This window comes from Arvicanthis niloticus, chromosome 12 (genome assembly GCF_011762505.2).
Source record: "Arvicanthis niloticus isolate mArvNil1 chromosome 12, mArvNil1.pat.X, whole genome shotgun sequence".
In the NCBI taxonomy this organism is placed as follows: Eukaryota; Metazoa; Chordata; class Mammalia; order Rodentia; family Muridae; genus Arvicanthis; species Arvicanthis niloticus.
The window spans coordinates 18474753-18498560 of record NC_047669.1 but is presented as its reverse complement, the minus strand read 5'-3'; the positions used below and the strand labels follow the sequence as shown (position 1 = coordinate 18498560).

The 23808-nt window shown below is 52.3% G+C and overlaps 1 protein-coding gene across 1 annotated transcript; it reads right to left on the bottom strand.

Annotated features, from left to right (window-relative positions):
* Nucleotides 1–254: 254 nt before the first annotated feature.
* On the bottom strand, nucleotides 255–23808 carry Meltf (melanotransferrin). Its single transcript, XM_034515261.2, has 16 exons — nucleotides 20777–23808; nucleotides 19381–19535; nucleotides 17712–17811; nucleotides 15674–15856; nucleotides 14582–14738; nucleotides 13457–13524; nucleotides 11482–11669; nucleotides 10755–10935; nucleotides 10018–10169; nucleotides 8276–8372; nucleotides 7359–7553; nucleotides 6517–6673; nucleotides 6354–6421; nucleotides 4493–4680; nucleotides 2594–2792; nucleotides 255–2083 (listed from the first exon to the last, which is right to left on the bottom strand). The coding sequence occupies exons 1-16, from the start codon at nucleotides 20823–20825 to the stop codon at nucleotides 2004–2006; spliced, it is 2217 nt and encodes a 738-aa protein (XP_034371152.1). The 5' UTR covers nucleotides 20826–23808; the 3' UTR covers nucleotides 255–2003.

Here is a 23808-nt window from a genome sequence, read left to right as displayed (position 1 = left end):
CCAGGGATGGGGACAGCTGAGGCATTGCGGGGGCCTGAGAACCGGTCCAGATAGGGAAGTGAACGGAGGCCAAGATGGCTGGACTGCAGACTGGTCCCTGACTCTCGCTCTCAGCCTCCAGGGCTCTAAATGAAATGTGCCATCGTGGGTAAGGCAGGGCAGGGACCTAAAGTGGGGAGGTTTCTGAGCAACAAAGAAAACAAGTTAAGTCAGGTGGCAGACAGTTTCCACCACGACCCAAGCCTCTCTGCGTATGCAGGGATATGTGTCTTTATTTAGAAAGAAACCAATGTCTTTCTTTAACACTAACACAGCAGTGGCCCATGGCAATCAGACGTCATTTACACCACACTCCTGAAAGTCACACCTGAAAGGCACGAGGCACAGACATCACACTTTGGGCAGCATAGTCACCCACACACAGTACACTTCTCACTGTGACAGTCCCCAGCTCAGAGAAGAATGGATGACTGTGTACTGAGAGGAGGAGGGGCTTGCTCTCCAGAACAGCATGGTGACCGAGATTCCTCAGGATTGTGTGACTCTGGCTGGGACACTGCCAGGACCTTCTCTACTGGTGAGTAATGTAAAGGATCTGTCCATCGCCCACAGGTGGGGGCGAGCCACTGGGAACCTGTCATCAGAGTCCTGAGGCCCCCACATAGACCAAGCCACAAATAGCTCCAGGCCCACGCTGCTTCCAGGGCCGACAAGGGCTGCTTGCTCCTGTTTCTTCTCCTTTTTATTTATTGTTTTTAAAAGAACATGATTTGGGGTAGGAGCTGGTAGCTTTGGAAAACTTTTTCTGATTCTTGAGAGAACAATGGCAAAATGGTGGAGAAGAGGCTCTCCCCCAGGCCTCGGCTCTCACGGCTCACAGGAACCATGGGCCCCCTGGAAAGACACAACCGGCCAGCACATGCAGGGTTAGGGCAAAACAGGACTCTTCCCAACCCCTCCCCTGGCTCCCAGTATGTCCTAAGGCCCAGCTCATGAAAGGGCCTTATTTTGGATTAGCTCATGCTTCTTCACACAAGCAGTTATGTTCACACAGAGATAAGGGATGTGCAAGTGTGTGTGTGTGTGTGTGTGTGTGTGTGTGTGTGTTGATTGTGGGAAGGGGTATATGAGGCAGAGAGAAGCTAATGTTGAGACTGAGACCAGGAGAGCAAACAGTGGCTATTAGGCAACAGTTTCATTGTGGGGTGAGGTCCAAGCAGCCCAGGGCAAGTCCTGCTTGCGACAGGAGCTGTTAAAGCAGGATAGGTCCCACCCTGCATCAAGTTCCTCTCCCACTAACATTCTTCCTGGGGGACACTTCCTTCCTCTCAGGGTTTTTGGAGGACTTCATCCCCACAGTACAGCTCTGGCCTTCCTCCCATCCCAGTCTGGCAAAATCTGCTGTCCAGTGGGCTGGGCTCCTCGGTTGGTGTCACAGAAGACAATGACAGAGACTGATGTGCTCAACAACCTCGCTCTTCAGAGGGTGTGGGCCTCATCTTTGATGGACAGGTGTCCACAGGAGAGATCAGTGGGGCTGCGAGAGCAGGGGCTGCTGGGTGTGGTAGTGTTGGTGGTGCACTCCTTCCTTGGTACCTCCCCAGGTGGCCAGTGCAGAGGCTGGAAGCTGCTCCACAGTTGTCATGGCAACCGGCCTCTTCTTTTCCCCCTCCTAACCCCTCAGCCAGCCAGGAGGCTTCAGGTGGGAGGCGCAGGTTCGCAGGTTCGCTGCAGGCGCCGCCAGTGTGGGAGTAGTGACTGGGCTGCTCGCCAGTCGCCTCAGGTACTGAGGGCTCCGGCAGGTGGGAAGACTTGGCCTTAACAATCATCCTGATTCTAGAAATTTCTCTTTGGGTTAGAATCGCACATCGGAGGGTTGTGTGTGTGAATTCTCACCTTGCCTCTCACATCCCTCGCTCTCTTGCAGGGTTAGCTGATTTCCTGGTTTCTTGGCTTGGGCCCTGTACCATCCCTGCTCAAGGCGTGGCCTGAAGCAGCTACCTTCAGAGAGCTCGAGGGAGGAGGCCTGCAGCCAGGGTCAGCAGGAGCAGGGCCAGCAGAGGGACTCGGTGCACTGCGGCCCCTGGGGGTGGAGGGTGGGGGGATGACAGGTAGTTAAGGCTGGAAGCACCAGGCCTGTGGGCGACAGGCTTGGTGCTCACACACAGGCAGTCCTATTTCTGGGTACTCTGCGAGCTTCAGACTCCTTTCTACCCGATGACAATCTTGCCTTCCCCTGGTTTCTTTACATATGTATTCCCTTCCAAATTATACTGCATATTTATGTTGTTACCTCAGATCCACCAAAGACTATCATTTCAGCCTTGATGTTCATGATCCCAATCTAATTTGGATAACAAGCCAGAGCCCCTGCCTCAATTTTCTGCAAGCCTCCCTGTTTTGGACCTGGGAGACTTCACCTTGACAGTATTTGAAATAGGGACCTCTTCCTCAGCTTCACCCAGGCCTGGGATACCCCTCAAACTTCCTCAGAATTTTAATTCCAAACTCCTTCACTGCAATGATTTTGGGGTGTCTCGGGCCTTTTGAAAAAGGTAACACAAGTCTGGCACATCAGGCCTGCTCCCCCTACCTGCACCAGAGCACTGCTGAGACAACATCCCCTCCAGAGCAAGCACGTAGTCAGGACCCAGCCAGTCCAGGTATGTGGTTTTTTCCCTGACGGGCACTGCTCGGACTGTAGCGTCTTTGAAGAGCAGGTCTTGGCTGTGGTATTTGGAGGAGTCAAACATTTGGAAACCGTTCTTGTTGTGATCATCTCCAAATAGGTCCTGAAAACATCAAAAGCATCAAAAACTGCTGGTTTTTTTTTTTTTTTTTTTTTACAGAACGTCATAGGGGCCCCAAAGAGCAAGCATTTCAGAGCTCCAAGTCTTTCAGTGGATGCTGTCCACTTAGCCTCTGTCGTGGAAGGAATCTGGGCAAAGATTTGCATGGAGGCATCATCCAAGGACACCCAGAAATGTCTCACAGGACCAGTTCTTGAATGCAGAACTGATGTGGGAGACTTACAGCGAGAAGGCCACAGAGATGAGAGACTAAGTGTGTGGCTAGGCCTGCTCAGCCCTTCTCAGGCTTTTGGGCGATGCTTTCTCACCATTTTTATGGGCATCCTTGCCAATGAGCCGAAACAATCTCAGAGGCTTTTGCTCTGTCACCAGGAGTAAGAAAATAGTGAGGGAGTCGACGGTGTCATCCCTAACGCCCTCAGTGTCACAGGAGTGATGCCACTTCCTTCCCTGATGGGAATCCTTGCATTGAATGTGCTTTGGACAGCCCCAAACAGCCAGAGGAAGATGTGACATAATATCAGAATATCTCCATAACATAATAGTACCACACTAAACATAATACCATCAAGTCAGGCATGGTGGCCTATTCCTATAGTCCCAGGGCTCAGGAAGCTGAGGCAGAAGGATTGAGAGTTGAAGGACAGCTTGGGATATAGACAATTCTGTGAACAAAAGTCGTCTAGAAAATATGCATACCGCGTGCCCACTGCTGAGTAGTAACCAAGGAGAAAGGACTAAGTGGCCATGGCCTTCAGTCATGGAGGGGACTTGTAGATTCTCCTGAACTCATCAATTCTTTCAGAAAATATACACCCACACAGTACTTTTTTTCCCATTTAACTTCAGAGAGCTTGAGGGATGAGGCAGGGGCTGGGGGCTGGTGTTCCTGAAACAGACTGACTCTGTCAGGAGAATGAGCAGAGACCATATAATTTCAGTTTAGGAACAGTGCGGTGGCTCTGCTAGTCTATAGTTCTGGTGGGTCCAAGGAGGTTAAATTCAGCCTAATCAATGGAGTTGGGAGGGGAGCCAGTGATGTGGGGATCTGAGAGCCAAAGGAGAAGGCGTTTCAAAGAGAAGGCGTTTGAGGCTCAGGAGAAGGGAGCTGTGGGCGACACTGCTGTGGTGTGAGCTCAGGTACAGGGAGGCCCTAGAAATGGGCCCTTGGGTTCAGCAGTGTGTGTCAAGGTGCCCTTGACAAGAACAGTTTCAGGGATGTAGTAAGGACTGTCTGGAGTGGTGCTATCCCCAGGGGAGACCAGGAGAGGAGCTGATGGGCTTAGCATGGAGATAGCCTAAGGAGTTTTGCCTTCCAAGGGAGTGGAGGGGCAATCTCCAGGGAGGGGGCTCTGGGTTTGAGCACCTGGACCATACAATAATAGCAGTGGCAAGGAGCGGGTTTGTAACTCTCAGAGATGCGAGGCCAGGAGGGTTAGTTTGCTGTTTGTGGCTGGTGAAGCAGCTGCCTGTATGTTGCTGAGAATGGATGGTCCAGTTAACAAGGAAAGTTAGTGATGTAGGAGACAGAGGCGTGGTCGATGGGAGAAGGTCCTGACAGAATAAAAGCCATACAACGCCCCCTAGCCTCCTCAGTTTCCTGTGAATTCTGCTCCAGGTAAGTGGAAGCCACCCTGGGGCTTGAACCCACCCCTCCCTGAGGCTACTCTAGCTTGGCTTACCTGGGCCTTGTCCAGGAGTCCATACACAGTGAAGATGTTGGTGTCTGGACGAACCATGACAGCGTGGGATGGCATTTGTGCTAGGTTGCAAGCTTGGAACTGGTTGACCTCAGCCCGTGCCCCATTGGGGCACAGGAGTTCATAGTCTTGCCATCTGAGGTGAGAAGCCCAGGGCTCAGGATTGTGACCTGAGGGACAGCGTGGGGTGGAAAAAAGGGGGAGAGAAATCTGTGAGACTCTTCACTGGGAAGAGGTGGTGATATCTGGACAGTGTCCCAAGCTGTGCTCTTGGCTATTACAGGAGGGACAGAACCCAACTGGCTGAATGTGACACTGAATACTCAGTATGATAGGCATGGTTACAGCCCCTGCCTATAACACAGGGTGGGGGAGGTGGGGACTGTCACCTCCACTTTACAACCCTCTACAGTTACAAAACCAGGGAGGCTCTTAAGAAAATGGTTTTTGAGACAGGGTCTTGCAATATATCCCAGGCTAGCCTCAAACAATGATCCTCCTGCCTCAGACTGCAGAGTGTCAGGATTGCCGTCCAGACTGCTACAATGCCAGATCTTGATATCTTTATGGTTTTCCCTCCTGAGCAAGAATTCCTATCTGTGGGTTATGCCCTTGAACCTGGGCATGGGGTGACTCTGAAAGCTAAGTTTCTCAAACTGTAGAGGATACGACATCAGGCATGTGTGTAAGACACAGTCCCAAGGGGCCACGGCCTGTGCGGAAGCTCACTCTGTAGCTCTCTAGCAGAGCCGGGAGTCTGCATTTTCAAGCAGCGTGTGTGTTGCTGAAGCAGGTGACTGCTCTCAGAGCTTCCTGAGAAGAGCTACCCTGGGGAGTCACATTGTTCTCTCAGCATCTACCTGCTTCCCTTTCCAGAAGGAATGCCAGGTGGGTTCCACATGGAGCCAAAGGACCCCGGGAGGCACGAGTGTCATGGCAGCTGGATCTCCAACACACTACCTGGCTTAGGGAGACTAGGCCAGCTCCCTCCCCTGGAGGGTGGGCCCTATGGTTCTGGGTGGGAGGCCAGCCTATGGCAACAGGGAGGGCTATCTCCAGCTCTGTCGGGACCTTGTCCTGTGACCTCAGTGACCTCTGAGCACTGCACGTTGGATCTGAGTTTTAACTACTGATATTCTTCCTCAGTGTCTAATTCCTTCCTGCTCTGGGCCACAGCTGTGCCCTCTGTGGTGTCTCTGGAAAGACAGCATTAGAAAAGGGCAAAGATGACTGAGTACGGGGTTTTGGAATTTCAGAGCCAGGGCACAGCAGGGTAGACAGAAGCAGAAGCACTAAGGTGCTGTGGGCACGGACTTCAGCTTTGACCCAGACGTGGCTTCTCCACTTGAGTGGGTTCAGGGAAGAAAACTTAGAAGATCTGTACACAGACGAGCTCTTGGAGGTGGCTTTTGGGGACCTGAGTGTCTGGGCTTGGGAAGGTGACTGCAGGAAACACAACTGTTTGTGTGAGGAACTGGCTGGGTCCTGCCTTGGTGAGACTTGAGTGGACTTCCCTGCACAGGGCATGGACCTGCTTCTGGCCAGTGATCAGAGGAGAGTCCACAGGTCTAAGTGGCCCATACATATCTGCAGGGCAGCTGAGATGCAGGTATCACACTGCAGTGGGATATGCACTTGAATTCTGTCCCCAAGATCTGTTCTTACACTGTGGCTCCTGAGGCCCTTAGGTTCATGGGGTTAGAGAGTTCCAGACTCAGTTTCTCCTAACTGCTGCTCAATCTCTAAACCCAGCAACACCCCATGTCTGGATAGTTCTGGAGATCGGAAACATCCCCTCACCCCCACGCTTGTTTTTAGTTCCAGCCGGAGCCCCCTCATGTACCATTTGTGTTCTCAAAGACAGTCGTGTGCTTGACGAAGGCCACGTCCCCTGCATTCTCCACAAGGCACCTGTCACACAGGAGGGCAGGCTAGCAGTCAGAAAGACAGTCCTGTTACAGGGCCAGGCCAGAAGACCGCCCCTGAGCCACAGCTGCCAGGAGTACCTGAAGGCCCCGCTGTAGCCGTAGTATCTCTCCTGGCTGCTGCCCACACACTTGTTGCGGCCCTTCTCGTCCCCCACGCAGAGCGCGCACAGTGAGGAAGGGTAGTTCTTAGGGTTGTTTACAGGCACACAGCTGGCGTTGAAGAACTCGCTCACCGCTGGGGCAGAATGAAAAGGATGGGATGAGGGGCCAGCACAACGATGACCAGGAAGGAAGGAGATGGGCAGGCCGTAGCCCCACCCCCATCCTCCCACAGGCCTTGGCCTGAACTTCCTCAGAGATGGGGAGGTCATAGTCTCATGATCTAGTCTCCCTATTAGAGTAACCGACTACTGTCAGGAAAGAGAATTGTCAGTTCTAGTGCCTTCCATAGGTGAGAAAGCTATGTTTATTTTCTCTGAGTTATCAGCCAGGAGAGGTGTGTGGCCAGTCAACTCCAGGACCTCACTGGCTTCGGACTGTGAGAATATGGAGAGATGTGTGGTGGGCAACCAGCAAACACTTCTTATTCTGTCCCTATCTTAGCATTTAGATATTTGGGCACAAAAGTGCACGCCCTGCCACTTTCCAGTGAGGTCCCCAGATGCCTATGGGCTGCTAGGCATGAGAACAACCAGGCCCATTCTTGTTCCCATGTCTCCCCTGTTGTTCAGTGTAAATTCTAGTTGGACTGAGAGGCTGGAATACATCATGAATCTGTGGGGGCACATCTCCTAGGACCATGTCAAGAACAGGTGACCTGTTAGGGTTGTTTCACAAGGGCCCCGCCCTCAGAGCTGGCCATCTTCCCCGTCAGATCCCAAAGAGCTTCGGGGTCCGCCGTGTCCCTCAGAGGGAGATACCTGTGAGGACGTCACAGTCCTTGGGCCGGATGAAGCCCCGCTGGATGAGGGAACCTATGGGCACCTCCCAGCCCGCAGGGCTGCCCAAGCCGGGGTGGCAGGAATGCTTGCTCCGAAGCTCATCCAGTGTGAAGGAGTAGGAGCTGTCCCGCCTCACCACAGCCACCACAAAGTAGGAATTGCTCCTGTCCTCCTCTGCAGGGAGATAGACATCTTAAGAGGGACCCCTTGTCAGAGCTGGAGTTCATGCCTCAACAGTCTCCACCTACTTGAGAGCTGTGCTGTGTTATCTTGGGGCTGCACAAGCCCAGGCTGATGTCCCAGGGCCTTTAGGGGACAGCTGGTGTCTCCCCTCATCACCTGGCTGAGACACCCCAGGGGCCCTCACCCGTGGTCTTCTTCACACCCACCTGGTGGTTTTTTTCTCTAAGGGAGGGAAGCAGGCATGGCTAAGACCTGCAGACATAGTCTGAAAGCCCTGAGATTTCTTACAGCCAATGGAAGGGACTAAATGTCCTAAGGTCTATCCTTAAGAGGACAGAGACAAGTCCAAACTACCGAGAACGGCTCCACCATCATGTCAGGGAGAGGACAAAGTCACCCTTGCAAACTGTGGGGTGGTCTCTGTGTACGGCCTGGGTTGGCCGGTAAGAAGGGCTTTTGTAGTTGTTAATGAGGAATTTGAAAGTCAGAAGACTATGACCAGGCTCTGCAAAGACTAGAGTAATTCCTTGACCTTGTCCAGAAACTCTGTAGACGTTCAGAGGTACGCATTGCACAGATGGGTCACTGAGGCCTGGGCTAGGAGGGGCTTGCTTCTTGACAGAAAGATGAAGCACTGAGGGAAAGTTGAAAGTTCTTAGACAGTTTCAGAGTTACAAAAGAATCAGCCATCAGGCGGGGACAGGTATACGCACCAGCATACAGCTCCCCAGCCGCCGGAACCAGGCCGTACACCTTTCCTGCCCTGTAAATGTCCTCTCCCCTCAGAGTTACAGCATCGATGTGCCCAGCCTGCAGGGGACAGAGGAGGCCCACTATGCTTCTGGATAGCAGGAATTCCTGGAGATGACAGGGCTCGTCCCCTCTTGGTGAACGAGCTCAGCCTCTCTCCCTTTGGGAGTCACTCCAGTTGGGAGAGCAACAAGCAAACTGTCCCTACCCTGTTCCTTCCCAAATTTGTGAAGATGCCAGGCCCAGAGGTTGCTGAAAGGCTAATGGCAGCCAGTACAGACAGGGGCACCCGGCTCCTGCAGCGTTGTCAGCTTTTTGGAGCAGCTGCTGAGACTCTCCCACATCCCTCCCCTGCTCAGCACTGCCCTACTGCTTGGTCCCCAGGGACTGCCATCTCCCAGAGGCCTGAGGTCTCTCAGCACTCTTCCGTGGGTAGCACACTTCACGGACAAAAGACAGCTGCAATGGCAGACTGGCCCAGAGATTAAAAGATGACAGCCCTAGGACCTCAGGATTCTTCCTGAGTGTTAGGACCAGGCCGTTTGAGAAGGCAGCAGGCAGCTCTTCTCTCAGAACAAACACACTGGACCTCTCCCTCCAGGTCACCTACACCCCACCCCGCTTGCTCATTCCAAAGCCTTTGATTCTAGCCTAGGGGTTATGTGGTAATAAAACTGCAAGTATATGACAAACCACAAGAAAGGGGCCAGACTGGGGAAGAGGGGTCCAGGCACCCCAAGGTCACCCCTCACTAGTAGCTGCAGGTGTGGGCAGCAGCAGGTAGTAGCTTGTCCCAGTGGGTGCATCTCTAAGGCTTTCTCCTTCCTCAGAGTTTCTGACACCTTCTGTGATACCAAGGGGGACACAGAGCTTGAACCCATAGCCCTGGTCAGAGTCACTGTGGAATTCAGGAAAGGGAAGTAGGTGTCATACTGGATACCATCTGTAGAGCCTGGGAGCCAGAACTGAGGCTCACTGGGCCTCTTGCTGGGTTTTGAGGGTGCCTGGGAAGACTCTGCTCCTTTCTCCACAGGCCTGGGTGCCTCCTTCCCTGTCAGTCCTGTAAAGGCTGTGTGGATGAATCTCCAGCTGAGAGGCAACTGCTCCTGCCTCTCTTGTCTCTCTGCTGCAAGGCAGCATTCAGAAAGAGCAATCTAGAGATAGGCCAGTCTGTCAGGCATTGGGGAACAGACACCCTCTCCTCTCAGACTCCCTTTGTGTCCAGCCAAGGAAGGCAGGAGGACAGACCTGAATGGGATTGAGCAAGGGATAGAGTTTTACTTGTGGATCAGTGCGCACCAAGACACCAGAACCGGTCATAGCAAGTAATTAGGGAAAAGAAATACCAAGCATTCCTTCTGTCCCTTCATCTGTAGGATGCACAGTTTTCTTATATTCCTATTAAATTCCTATTTTGTGCAATAGATCTCCAAACACAATGAAATCTATTTCTAAGTGTGGGTTGCCAAGAGAAACATCTAGCAAATGGTCTCCCTCTCTCACCATGTATGAGGGAGACAGATTCAGAGGGGAGAAGGGACTTTCTCAGACCAAATGTCTATTCTCAGCCAACTGTGGTCTCTCCTCCTGCCTTCCTCTGAGAGCTTGTCACAGAACCCTCTCCCTGACCTTACCACATAGGTGTGAGAGATAGGGATTACCCAGGTACCACACAGCTGCCCCTCCCTAGCCCACTGCAGTGCACCTGGATCTGCTCCATGCAGTGCTCAGGGGACTCGGCTGACACACACTGGATCTCTGGCTTGAGACTCTGGCGGCTGAAGGCCACAGCCATATCTCCACACTTCTGGATCTCGGGCGCCGACAGCACACACCAGCGCAGGTAGTGGGGCAGCCCTGTGTAGGGTGCACGTGAGGGCCAGTAGATCAACAGGAAGCCTTTCAAATCAGGGCTCAGGGAAATTCTGGGTCTTCTTTGCCTCGTGACCAGGATATGCTATTTACCCACTTCCTCATATGGAAAACTGAGATGCCCTCATATGGAAAACTGGCTGCTGTGTATTGAACTCAGTCTACCATTCTATTTCCCTGGCTATAGGTAGGAGCTATAGAGGGATGAGGGCTGGAGGCAGGAAGCCCACTGGAGGCTACTGTAATAATCCAGGGATGAGATTATTAAGCCCATAAGGTGAAGAGGGAGGAGTTGGGGGAGGCTGTGGAACCATAGTTGACAGCACACGATAGGTCTAAAACAGACTCTGAGGACCCTGGAGAGTCTTGCAGGGTTCCACAGGTCTCACTATAGGATTGCTTCCTCTCCAAACCTCCAAGCAGCAGCAAAGTGATGGGTTCTACAGAGGCCACAGGGCACAGCCAGACTGCCTGGAGAGGCGTCCTGCCCTAACAAGCCTGGCAGAGAATCCCACCATGTTATGTCCAGGCAGGGATGCAGCCTGCAAGGGCAGGCACAGGAGGACTCACGGTTGGGATCACAGAGCAGACCCTTCATGGCATGCAGGTATTCCTGGCCCAGCCAGGCCTCGTAGTTCTGCGTGGCAATGGGTACAAGCTCCAAGGTGGAGTCTTTGAACAGCAAGTTCTTCTGGCCGTAGGCTTTCGAGCTAAACATCTGGAAGCTGCTATCTTCATGGCTGAACAGAAGCTGCATGTCCAGGGTAAAAATCAGGAGTGGTGAGGCTGCTGTGGGCTACATCCTTTCCTCCCGGGTCTGTCACCTGTAACTCCTCCTAGCAACCTCAGGCCAAGTGCCCGCTTTCCCATTTTTCCACAGAGCCTTCCCTGATGTTCGGCTCCCTCCACCTCTACCTCATCACCCCCCCACCATTTGGTCACAGGGCCTGTGGTCCAGGTTTAGATGGCCATGAGCAAAAGTAATGACTGGGAGGTGACTGACATTGCAGCGTCTCTACAAAACATTGTTCGCCACAGTTAGCCGATGGCGCAATTGCAATCTTATTTGCCCCTAACGGTGGTTTTGATTTTCAGGGGCACATGTAGGGAGGCTTCTACTGAGGGGTGCTGAGATTGAGGGGTGCCCGCGCTCTGGCTATTCCCCCTCCTGGCCAGCTTGCAAGTACTGCCTCTCACACTGACCTTGGCTGTTCCAGATCCAGTCCGTCAGGACCTTAGTCTTGAGCCCCTCACCCTAAGGGCCCCGTGCTGTCTAGGAGCACAGCATCCATCTCACCTGGCCTTCATTGAGCAGTTGGAATATGAGGCCTCCATCCATGTTGTCCCTGACCACCACAGCATGAGCAGGCACCTTGGCCAGGTGGCACTGTCTCCACTCGGTGATGTCGGCCCGGCTGCCATCCCTGCATAATAGCTGGAAGTCCTGTGACATCAGGGCCTTACCCCAGGAAGGCAGGGTTTTCCCTGGAAGGTAGGAACTGGGGAGTCAGCTCCTGCATTCATAGAGGGTGGGAGGGCAGAGGGGGATGGGAGAGGGGTCTGGAGGGGGCTGGGTGTTTTGGTGGTGGGGACCTAGCACTCATGATGAGAGCTCTTCAACTGTACACACTGCCTTTGCTGTATACTTTCCACTTTTCTCCAGTTTATGTTGCAGGGTGCAGGGGCAGGGGTAGGAGAGAGGGGTCAGGGTACAGGGGCAGGGTGCAGGAGGCACAGTGAATCACCTCTGACAGATTCTCCTCAGAGCTGTGGCCCCAAGGGAGAAGGGTAATTCCCTAAGCTTTGCCCAAAGCTCCAAACGTTACTATTTTGGTTTATTCTCCCTTATGGTCTTTTTTTTCTAATTCACTCATGCTATAATGTTGATTAAAAAAAACAAGGCAGAATATAAATTTTAAATCTATCATGTGTATGGATGTTTAGCATGCATGTATGTCTATGTGCCACATGTGTGTGCCTGGTGCCCATGGAGGCCAGAAAAGGGCACCAGATCCCTGGAACCAGAGTTACAGATGGACACGAGGCACCATGTGGGTGCTGGGAGTTGAACCCATGTTCTCTGGAAGAGCAGTGAGTATCTACAGTCCCTAACCGTATATAGTCTTTATTTTTTGAGGCATGGTCTCACTATGTAGCCTTGGTTGTTCTGGAACTTGCTATGTAGACCAGGCTGGATTTGAACTCCTGAGTGGCGGGATTGAAGGTCTGCATCGGCATGCCTGCCTTGGTTTCTTTCTTTCTCTTTTTTTTAAATGCAGAAGTGCTGAGTGTTGGGCAAGGTTTACATAATTAAATATGGTATGTCTTTGGCCAATTATTTAAAACACGAGGAGAAGGAAGAGAAGGCTGTGGAGGCAGCTGGGCACGCATACGTGTCTACAACCCTAGTGCTTGGCAGACCAACGCTGGAGGGTTTATAGCCTAGACTACACTTTTATTTACTTTTCTGTCTAACTAATCTCTGAGTCTACATTCAGGATAGTTCATTTTTGTAGGGCTGTCCTGTCCTGCTGACAATTCTTTGTGCTTTAAAATCCCCATTTTAGAAATAAACAAAATGACTCCCCAGACCCAGACAACAATAAAAACAAGAAAGACAACCCAAAACAAAGAGGGTAAAATTCACACATCCTAACCCGGCAAAGGTCGGACATGGCTGCAAGCTGGAGGAGAGAAAACTAAATCTTGCTGCATATAATCTGTATATCAATTTAGGGAGAAAAAAAATCCCCTACTGATCTTCAGGCAACTCCACACCGGCTGTCCCAGCTATGCACGTAATCCCAGCACTTGCTTGTAATCCTCCTGCTTCGGCCACCCAAGTGCTGAGATTATAGGCATGTGGCACTGTGCCTGCCTGAAAGTTCTAAAGGTCAGCTACTACAAAATTAAAAACAAACAAACAAACAAACCAGAACACCCCATCTAAAGCAGGACTGTCCGGGGAAAGGCCAGGTCACAGGGGAAATGCCAGGAAGGGACACGGCAGCCTTCCTGTGTGTCTAGTGTCTAGTGTGGGGCTTTCAGACTTAAGTGGACTGGGACGGAACCCAGTGCCACAGTTAGAGCAGAGCCTTGCTTGCCCCGACCCTTGCCGAACCAAGCAGGACTGCTAATGGTGAGACCCTTAGCCCGGTATGTATACTGTGGGACTTGTCCAGAGTTCTCCAAGGAGACTCAGGGCAGCGCTGGACCATACTGTTGCAAACCATCTAGGGTCAACCTGGGCAGCTGAGCCTGACACCCCTCACCATCAGTATTCTCCAGCACTGTGCTGTGCTTCACGAAGGCCACGTCACCGGCTCCTTCCGCCAGGCACCTGTGTAGGAAAAGCCGTGAGCCTGGGTGCGACGCGACCCCTGCTACAGTCGCTCAGTCCCACTTCTACCCTGGGGGCTTGACCAGAGCTGCAAGGGGTGACCCTAGGGGCATATTTTACAGTTTTGCAGTTTTTTTTTTTTTTTTTTGGGGGGGGGGGGGCGCTGCTCCAAGATAGTTGGCTGTGTGGCTTTGCCAAGTTGTGGACTCATCCTAGCCATCATGTGTCATGTGGGCCAGGAAGGCAGATGGGGCAGGGCTCCTCTGAGGATTAGGGATCAGGTCTGTGCTGCCTCCCTTGGCCTGCAATCCAAACCTCAGACACCCAAGATATTTTGAAGAGGACTCTTCTCTGATTCATGCCATGCCCAACTATTCTAAGTGGAAAGGATGGTGACTTTCAAATATTCTCCCAATATGGGAGGCAGGTTGGGAACTACTGGGCAACAGGGTTTCCCGGATCCCCACAGCCAGAAAATAAGCAGACTGGACTGGCATGGAGGGAGGTATCAGAATGGAGGCCTCTGAGGGCACAAAGCAGAAGGGGCAGATAGCCAGGGACATGGGGAGGCAGAAAGGACTGTGTCCTCCTTCTGTGGTTAAAACTGTGGGCCCTGGCCACCATAAGCCTCTCACCCTGGGTGTGGACACTGAGGACTGGTTGCTACAGGGACTGAAACTCTCCTGTGAGACATGGGATTGGCCCTTTGGACTCTCTCTTGAGTCAGGGAAGGCTAAAGTGTCAGTCAGGACCAGCGTAGAGAAAGGCCAATTCTGGTGTCCCGCCACACCTCACCACCCTCCCCGATGGTCAGACATTAGAATAGAGACGCAGGAGCAGCTTTTTCCATTCTCTTTGGTCAGAGTCACCTCCTCCCCCTTTTCTAAATACACCAAACGTGTTGACTTTGTGAGCAAATTCAGCCTGGCACCTTCCGGTTTCGTGTTTATAAACTAGCACAGTTCTGCATAAAGGGTTCTTTGATGCCCTGCAGCCCACGGTCACTTCCCTGTACCACTTAGCTTCTCTTGCTGCACCCTGCCCCAGCCCCCCTCACCGGAAGGCTCCACTGTAGTCATAGTATCTCTCCAGGGGACTCTTGTCACACACGTTGTGCCCTGAAGAGTCACCACGGCAGAGGCGACAGAGGGACTCGGAATGGCTGGTTTCTCCTGTTCCAGGAACGCAGCTGCCCCCAAAATATTCACCAACGGCTGTGGGAAGGAGCAAAGAGAGGTCACTGACCCCACCCTGGGGAGTCAAGAGAGGCATCAGCCCAGTCTCCATCTTTCAGAGTCAAGTGAAAAAAACATGGGGACTGGATCACACCAGTATTTCCAGACTGGGGGCCGGGGGGGGGGGGGGGCTGTTACTGTGACTGGGAAAGAAAAAGTTTTCTCTAAATGTCGTCACAGGACAACTGACTGCAAAATGGATCCTGTCTTCATGGTAGAGTTCATTTTCAGATCACCAGCCAGCAGTCTTACCCAAAGAATGGGAGGGATCGGAGAAGAGGCCTGGGCGGTCAAGCCCGTCTGACCTGCGATTTTTGTGGACTTTTGTTTTCGTTTCCCCCTCTTTTCTTCATTAGTAAGGCTCCAGAAAAACCTTTTCACAAATGCTTGCCCTCATGACTGGTAATTGGCCACCCTGAGAGGCTATGGACTTAGGCTCTCCCAGATTGTCAGTTACACTACAGCGGGGGCCCACAGCCACTTGGGGCGGCGGGGGCGAGGGAGTTTATGGGTGAATTCAGCAGTTTGGGTCCTGAGAATGTAGTTTCTCATCCCGGAGAGCCCGGGACACATGTCTAGACAGAGACCACCCTCAGCAGCCCACGCCAGGTTGATCTCTTTTTGGTCCTCTTCCTACAACTGTGGTTGGGTCCTGCACCTGGCTGTGTAGCGTGGGACAGGGGAATGAGCAAGCCTGAGTCCTGCTCTGTAGTAGCCAACCAGCAGAGAGGAGGGCGTGGTTTCGCTGGGGAGGCTCTTGAAGGAGGTGGGGTTTTGCAGGTGTCCAGGGGGCATGGGATGAAAGTGACTCCTGAGCAAAGAAGGGAGAGGGAGTGGGAGGGGAGGGGAAAGGGAGGGGGAGGGAGAGTGAAGAAGCTGGTTCAGAGGCTTCAAGCTGGGCCTGAAGTTCTCACCTTTGAGCACATCGCAGCCCATCACTGACAGATGGCCACTTTCTACGAGGTAGCCGACAGGCACGTTCCAGCCCGCAGTCCGGTTAATGCCTGTGTGGCAGGACTTGACGCCCTTCAGGGTGTTGATGGTCACATTGGAATTCCTCCTGACCACAGCCACAGCATAATAGGAAGTCCCAATGTCTAGGATGCGAGAAGTGAGGGGTGAGGACAACAAGGGAGGACACAGGAGGCTGCCGGGAAAGGAAGGCTGTGGGAGATGGTCTTCAGTGGAAGAGTGCGTCTGTGCGCGTGCGCGCATGCGCGCGTGTGTACATGTCTGTGCATGCACTGATGAACACATGCGTGTGTGCTTGCTTTTCTATCACTGAGAGCTGGAAGGCGTGATCACCTCATCTTACCACATGATTCTCCCCCACAACGCCCCTTCTCCTCCGCCTCAGGAACGTGGAGACAAGTAATTCACTCAACTGCTCCCGTTTTCTTTCTCAAGCCATCTGGCCATAGCTGGGTCTCCATTTGCTCAAGTCAGGGGAGCCTTCGGTTCCCAGAAGCACTTAGGAGAACTTGGAGGTTTGAATGAGGGGCACCATGGTTACGGAGAGAGGGTGGCTGAGGGAGTGGGCTAAAGGGCTCCCTGCGGTAGGAAAAACTATGTCAAGATGCTGAGTAGTGGGGATGGAAGTGGAGAGACACACGGAGCTTGTGATGTGACCCTAAGTCACTCAAGACCCCGAATAGCTCTTGCTATGTTGGCTCTGCAGTCCCACGGGACTCCCTGGGGCCCACTGTGGAGAAGGGCCATTCAGAAAAGGCACATAACTCATCTCCAGGGACTCTCCTCCTCCCTGCCCCCTCTCTTACATACTGTGTGGTCACGGGATGATCAGAGCATGCTTGGGTTTCAGAAAATTAAGCACTGTCTCTCTCATTAGTGACGGGGGCCATCAAGGCCTCACCCACTGGGTCCATCGTTAGAGCCTGTCCCACCAGCCTTCCCTCTGCCCTCCTCTGTAGGCTTCTTGGCACTGCTTTCTCCTGGCCTTTTTTTTTTTTTTTTTTTTTTTTTTTTTTTTTTAATTCCATAGCACTTGCCCTGTGGAAAGCTGGGGTTTGGGATGCGAGCTGGGTATCTGACTCCTGCCGTTGAAACAGGACTTTCCAAGCGCACAGGGACCAGGTTATAGTGCACAGGCAACAGGGGACCAGGGGACTGTGGGTGTGCAATGATGAGTTAACCAGAGGGAGAGCTACACTAGGGGCCCATGAGCCAGGGTTGTTGGTGGCCTTCAAGGAAAGGCTCCCTGTGCTGGACCCTGTGTCATGGGATTGTCACAAATTCAAGTAGCAGCCAGCCGGAGTGTGAAGAGACTTGGGTGAGGCTCTATTGGAATCAGCAAGGCAGAGGAATCAGGCCTTAGCCTCATGGAGGTGAGTTCAGAGGCCTTTGCAAAGGCGGGAGGGGCCCAGGAGCTCAGGAGAGGATATGAAGATTGCATTGCTGACCGCAGAGGCTGGGCATTGGAGGAGCTGAGGGAGACAGACAGAGCAGGTCCAGACAGAGGGGGTCAAGCATAGAAGGTAAATCTACTATGAGACATGGGATGGGGTGAGGAGCCTGCCCCAGCTGTGGCAGGTTCTGTGGGTTCTGCAGCTCTCTTCTCTCCTGTCCCCAGCCCCAGCCCCAGCACCACAAGCTGCTTCTGACGGGGCACTGAAGTGTGTGTATCTGGGCACCTTGGTCACCAGGCACCTGACCATTGGAGTCCACCTAGTCCTGCTCCAGGCAGGGTACTGCCCCTTAGTAAGGGCCCAGTGGACAGAAGTTGGAGGGAGGGTGTTGTCAGGCCACTCAGGAAGAACAGACTCAGACTCCGAGTCCCTGGTTCTCCCACCTAAAGGCTTCAAGTGAGAATGAGGGGTTCTCAGAAGGACTGTCTGACTGGAGTGACCAGCTAGGGCTTCAGGGTCACGTGGTGAGACTGGCCAGCTGACTTCTGTGAGGGATCTTTGCTTCTTCTCACCACAGGCCCCTTACCTTGGTCATAGACTTCACCCACCACTGGCTTCAGACCATACTCCTTCCCCGCCTCATAAATGGCTCCTCCATCCAGGGTGATGGCATCAGCTTTTTGGTCCTAACCAAGAATGAGGGTCAGTGACACCCATAGGCAGCCCAGAGCCCCTCAAGAAGCACAGGAGGGTTACACAGTCTTCATGTGGCCCAGGAGCCTGATCTTGGTCCTGACCTAAGGGCCCAGGGCTTCCTTTATCAGGCCAAGAACTCACGCTGTGTTACCACATCTGCTCTTAAAGAAGGTAGCTGTTAATTTTACAGGATCATAACTGAGGTGAACCACGAGAAACCAGTAGACACAAAATGGAGAAAGCGTCTCTTCATGGTGAAGTTCTCAGCCCCCAGTCCTGAACCAGCATTTCCCTCCAAGTCAGTTCACACAGGCGGAAGTGTTATTCGCTGCTGCCTTCTGCCCTCAGAGAGGGTTGGCCCCCACTAGCTGATTAGTTCTCAGAGGTCTCCTGGGGGCCAGACTGCAATGGAGACCCAGTACCTGTTCTGTGGTGACTACCTTCGTCATCCTGCCCTGCTGAGAATGGTTAGTACTAAATTAACAGGTCTCTCATCACCCACACCTGCCTTCCCATCTCAGTTCCTCAGGGCTCTGGAATGAAGGTTTCTTCTCCTGGACCTTACATATCTCATTCTGGAAACCTCCACTGCAGTGAGAGACCATTATGGGCCATGATGTCGTTTTGTTTTGGTTTTAAACTTCCCTTTAACTTGACACAAGCTACAGTCATCTGAGAAGAGGAAACTGTTGCCATCAGATTGGCTTGTGGAGCATTTTCCTGACGGATGGTTGATATGAAAGGGCCAGCCCAGTGTGGGTGGGGCCATCTCCGGGCAGGTGGTCCTGGGTTGGATAAGAAGGCAAACTGAGCAAGCCAGGAAGAGCGAGCTAGTGAGCCGAATTCCTCCACGGCCTCTGCCTCAGTTCCTGACACTAGGTGTCTGCCTTAGCTGCTGTTCTGTCTTCCTTTCATGATGGACTGTAAGCCGTAAGCCGAAATAAACCTGTTTCCTTCCAAGTTGCTTTTGGTCATAGTGTTTATTACAGCAATAGAAAACCAAGCTAGGCCTGGGAGGTAGTGGCACATGACTTTAGTCCCAACACTCAGGAGGCAGAGATAGGTGGGTCTATCTCTGAGTTCAAGGCCAGCCTGGTCTACAGAAGATGTTTCAAGACAGCCAGGGTTACACACACACACACACACACACACACACACAAAACCCTATCTTGAAACTATTAAAAAAAAAAAAAAAAAAAAAAAAAGCAAGCAAGCAAGCAACTGAGGACAGCCACTATGGCTTGCTCTCTCCCCCATGAGGGGGCAGCATCCCTGTCCTCATCCAAGAAGGGCCGTTGTGCAAGAGAAATCCCACCAGGGGTTTTCTCCCTCCTTTCCCCACTGGTGCCCATCTGGATTACAGCCCCTCCTCACCTCCCACTTGGCAGGAAAAAGTCAGGCGCTTGCTGCTAGGGGAACTTGGGAGATTGTATTGCCCAATCCTGGCAGAGGAACATCGGCCTCTTTCCCAGTGAATGGGCCTGTTGTGCATTCCTCCTGAGTCAGAGCCCTCTTGTCTGGGCCAGGGGTGGGGAAGAGTCAGAAGGGAGAGGCCTCACCTTGATGAGCTGGACACAGTGGTCAGCGGAGGTGCCCTGGACGCAGAGGAGAGAAGGCTGGATGCCAGCTCCCTGGAAGGCCTTGCTCATGTCCTTGCATTTCTGCTGTTCCGGGTCTGAGGTGGTACACCACTGCACCTCCATCACACAGAGGACTGCGGGGCAGGACAGTTGACAGCATCCCCTCCCATAGCCAGCGTGCCAAGACCCTGCCAGCCTGTATGGCCAGTCCCCTGACACACAGCCTTGCACTCCCATGGAGAGGCATCCAGACAGAGGCAGGGAAAATCTGTGCTGTGGACTCTAACGTAGCTCATAGTTTTGCAGAGGGGTGGCTCACAACCTAGCCCACCACAGAGCAGTGGAAAGTCCCTGCCGAACAGTGAGCACTGGCCCCAAGTCTCAACAGGGGCTGTGGACAACAAATTCCTGTCTCTTTCCCAAAGAGGTATTGTCCCAGGGTCCCACCCCAGCTGTGTCCCTGTCCCTCCAAATAAGAACTGGACTACATGACAGAGGGAGTAACTGTGGTGCCCTGCCACCTGCGATGGCGCAGAGTCAGAGGTCCCTGCCAGGAGACGGTGCAGCAAGCAAGGGAGACTGGGGGATGGGGAGGTGGTTTAGGTGTCTGCTCCTGTCAGGAGACGGCCGGTGAGATCCCACCGTCAGTGTTAGAAGTCAACTTATGCAGAGCTGGACACACAGGCACTCCAGGTGGGCTTCCTTCTGCTTCCCTTGACCTGACCAAGTCTGAGCCCTAAGGAGCATCCCAGCAGGGGCCCAGAGAGGGGTTCCAGAGTTTCTCGGGGTTGGTGACTTTGCAGGACCCTCTGGAGACCTACACATCTGGAATTTGCCTTTGGGGTTGTACTTTCATCTGGGGGGCCATGGCCTTTCTGCTGACAGCCTGCTTTCCATCTTCACCAAGGGTCAAAGTGTAGCTGCCTCACAGTCTGGGGACCTCCTGGACATTCCTTCCTTATTCCGCTATGGGACTCAGAGCCCTCAGCCCTTGTCCCCAGGTGCTCCTCCCTCCTCTTCCTTCTTCTCCTCCTCCTCCTCCTCCTCCTCCTCCTCCTCCTCCTCCTCCTCCTCCTCCTCCTCCTCCTCCTCCTCTTCCTCCTCGATCTTTTCCTCCCGTCATCAGTGTTGCCTGCGTTCTGTCCCTTAAGCTCCCTCCCACCTTCCACACCAGACAGCTGCCCCCCTTCCCCTTCTCCCCCACCCCTCCCTGCCCCCGGACTTCTTCCCTGACATCTGGCATGATTTTTCGAGGCCTGGCTCGAGGCTTCCTTTAAGAAGCCCTCTAGAAGTTGCGATGAGCCCTGGTAGGTGCGAAGGGACTGCAGGCGTAGCACCACTGCTTTGCCTCATACCCTTCCTCAGAGACACTCACCAGTGCACAGGGACAGGAGTAGCCAAAAAGTCACGCTCAGGAGCTTCATGGCAATGTTGGGTTGGCTGGGGTGCTGGTGAGTCCGTCCTGGCTTCCTGCTCCCTGGTCTCTCTGGCCTTTCACTATTTAAGCACAGCTCCGGGAGAGTCCACGCCCCTCAACACACCCTGCACTGAACACCTAGACTGACCAGCATGGCCTTGCCTTTCTCTCTGGCATCCCCTGCTGACGCCTCCTCTGCCCCCTGCTGGCCGGTCCAAGGGTTGCCTACCTGACCTAGCTACTCCCTGGCTCTCTGTCCTCAACAATTTGCCTTCCAGATCATCCATTTCTGCGCTAGAGGACCCCAATGTCACAACCTACTGGACAACAGGGACATATTCAGAATTGGAAGGAAAAGAAGTCGGAAGGTCAGAGTCTGAGCTTGGGAGAAGCTGGTCACCTAATTCACTTCCGCCTCCCTTCACATGCGATGCACACAGGATCTGGAGACACGAGGATGCATTCTCAGAAACTCATCTCTTAGGTGACTCTAGACCGTGTCAAATTGGCAGTTAACACTATTACAGAAGGTTACTTCTCCGTGTGGACGATGAAGTTTTATAACTAATGTTAACAACCGTGATTAACAACTGCTGATGCTGAGGGGGAAATGGATGAGGCTGGCTGTGGACTGGGATGAGGCTGCTTGTGGACTGGGATGAGCTGCAGTGGTATGGTGAGGGCTAAGGCATGGCCAGCAATCCAGGCCCTCCGGGTGTGTGCTGGGGGTGGGGGGGAACACATCTTTAAATATTTTTATAATTTTATTTTTCTCTGTGTCTGTGTTTGTGGAGGCCAGAGAACAACTCGTGGGAATCGGTTCTCCCCTTCACCACGTGGATCCTAGGGACAGAAATCAGGTCTTCAGACTCGGCAGCAGTTGAGAGCACAGAGGTCCTGTGCTCCCTGAGAAACACTAAGAGACCCAGGAATGTTAATCTTACAGGGGTGTCTCCTCAATGGGAGAGATAAAAACCGAATACCTGCAATCTATCCAGAAAGCTGAGAGTGGATTTTGTTAATGACCTCGTGACCTTTCTGCGATCTATGGAACACCCAAATTCCCCAGAATGACTATCCCAGACTCTTCTTCTGGATATCCTACACTGTTAACTATTCTTAGGGGAGATGTCACATGTACTTCACAGCCTGCTGTTCTTTATGCTTCAGTCAGCACCTCTAGGCCCTTTAGCTATAGAAGCCACCCTCGTGGTCACATGCACTCTGTAGAGGAGTTTCTATGTGGTCACAAATTAAGCCATTTTGAACACACAGGATTAGATGGATTGGACTAATTGTTGCCTGGAAACCTTTTCCCACATTGTACCATGTTTTAAATGTGCTAACAATAAGCTGCCTGGCATTAGACTTCCCGAAGTCTGATCCAGGTTGACAAAGTCGATTTGCACTGAGTTTTGCACTTCTCTCTTAACACAGTTCTTTTCCCTGGATGACACCTGCAGGGACCCCCTTGGAGCCCATCCCTCACACTTCTGCTCATGGCTCAAGACTAGGTAGCCTAGATTTTGGCTAAGCAATCCCACAGAAGCAGGTCCCTGTGGTTCTGGGAGCCTGAATTTGCGGAGCTGGAAAGTGATGGGTGAATGGCTCCATTATCACCACAAAGAGGTCTCAGTCCTGTTTTACAGAAAGAAATCCTCCAGTGGATGTGTCTAGATCTTCAACAGTTCAATCAGCAGGGAATCATTCAACCTGCCACAGTTTGCTGGTCTAGGCTGAGCAGAGGACATCAGAGTGCTGAGCCTCTGTCCCTACTACCACTGTGCTAAAATATCAAAGGACATATTAGAGTGACAAGCTGGGCTGGAGAGACGGTCCATCCACCTGCAAAGCACCGACCAGCTGTAGATATGCTCTGATCCTTCCCCAATCCCTTGCCTTTTCTCAAGAGAAGTCATCTGGTGGTAGCTGGATCAATCAGGGAAAACCTGTGAACCCCTGGGATTTAAAGGACTATTGTAATCATTGCTTGGGAGCCAAGATGGGGACCGGCCTGGATCAGAGTGATGCCAGTAAGAAAACTGGTGTGTTGGGGAAGAATTAGTAGTATTTGGTGACTGGGAAGCTGGGACATGTCAGAAGTTGAGAAGCCTGGAAGAGCATCTGTGGATAGGGCCATGGGTAGCCCCCAGGGAGAGAAAAGCTGAGTTAGTGTCAGGCAAAGCTGACCCAAAGCAAGCATGAATGTTCAGAGAAATGGAGCTCTCCTCAGAAAACTGTCTCTTCCAGTCTTAAATACCACTAGGGAAGTAGGTATTTTTAATTAAACGACTCACAAGATTTAGAAAATCTTTTTGTAGAGACTCCCACTGTGGGACATATGGAGCGTTCAGGCACACTGCTGTAGCTGCTCCATCTGGGAGGCAAGCAAGTCTAATTTTAGACAGCCCAAAGAGAGTGTCTCAGAGATTAGATCACTCATCTTCCCTAGAGAAAGTGCCGTGCACTCATTAGCAACGTTCACCTGGCAATTGTCCCGTGTCCTGACTTGCACGTATTTACATCAAGGAAGGAGTGTTCATTAATTGTACAAGGTACATCCATGAGTTTTTGTTCATATTCCATATAGTTCTTTTACAAAATTCACTCACAGTACAAACTGTTCAAATAAAACATTGCTAACCACTCACTGTTTGAGGCAGAGGTAAGTATATGTGCAAATGTCTGTGCTGGATAAATATTAAGATTCCTAAGGGTTAGTCCAGAGCCAAACTGAAGGACTTAAAACAGAGGAGAGGGCTGAGGCCTGAATGCCGTCTGCAAATTGTACTGTTAGACAATGGGGCCAGCTGATGAAAGGGTCCTTTCACCATGGCAGCTGAGTCCTATTGCTGTGAACCATGTAGTGGAATACCTAAAACCCACAGGGTTACTACCCAAAGAAATCAGGCAACTAACATATGGCAAGCAAGCTATAACCTTTGGAGTCTTTGAGCTCCAAAGAGTTTATGAAACCAAATTTCTGAAAA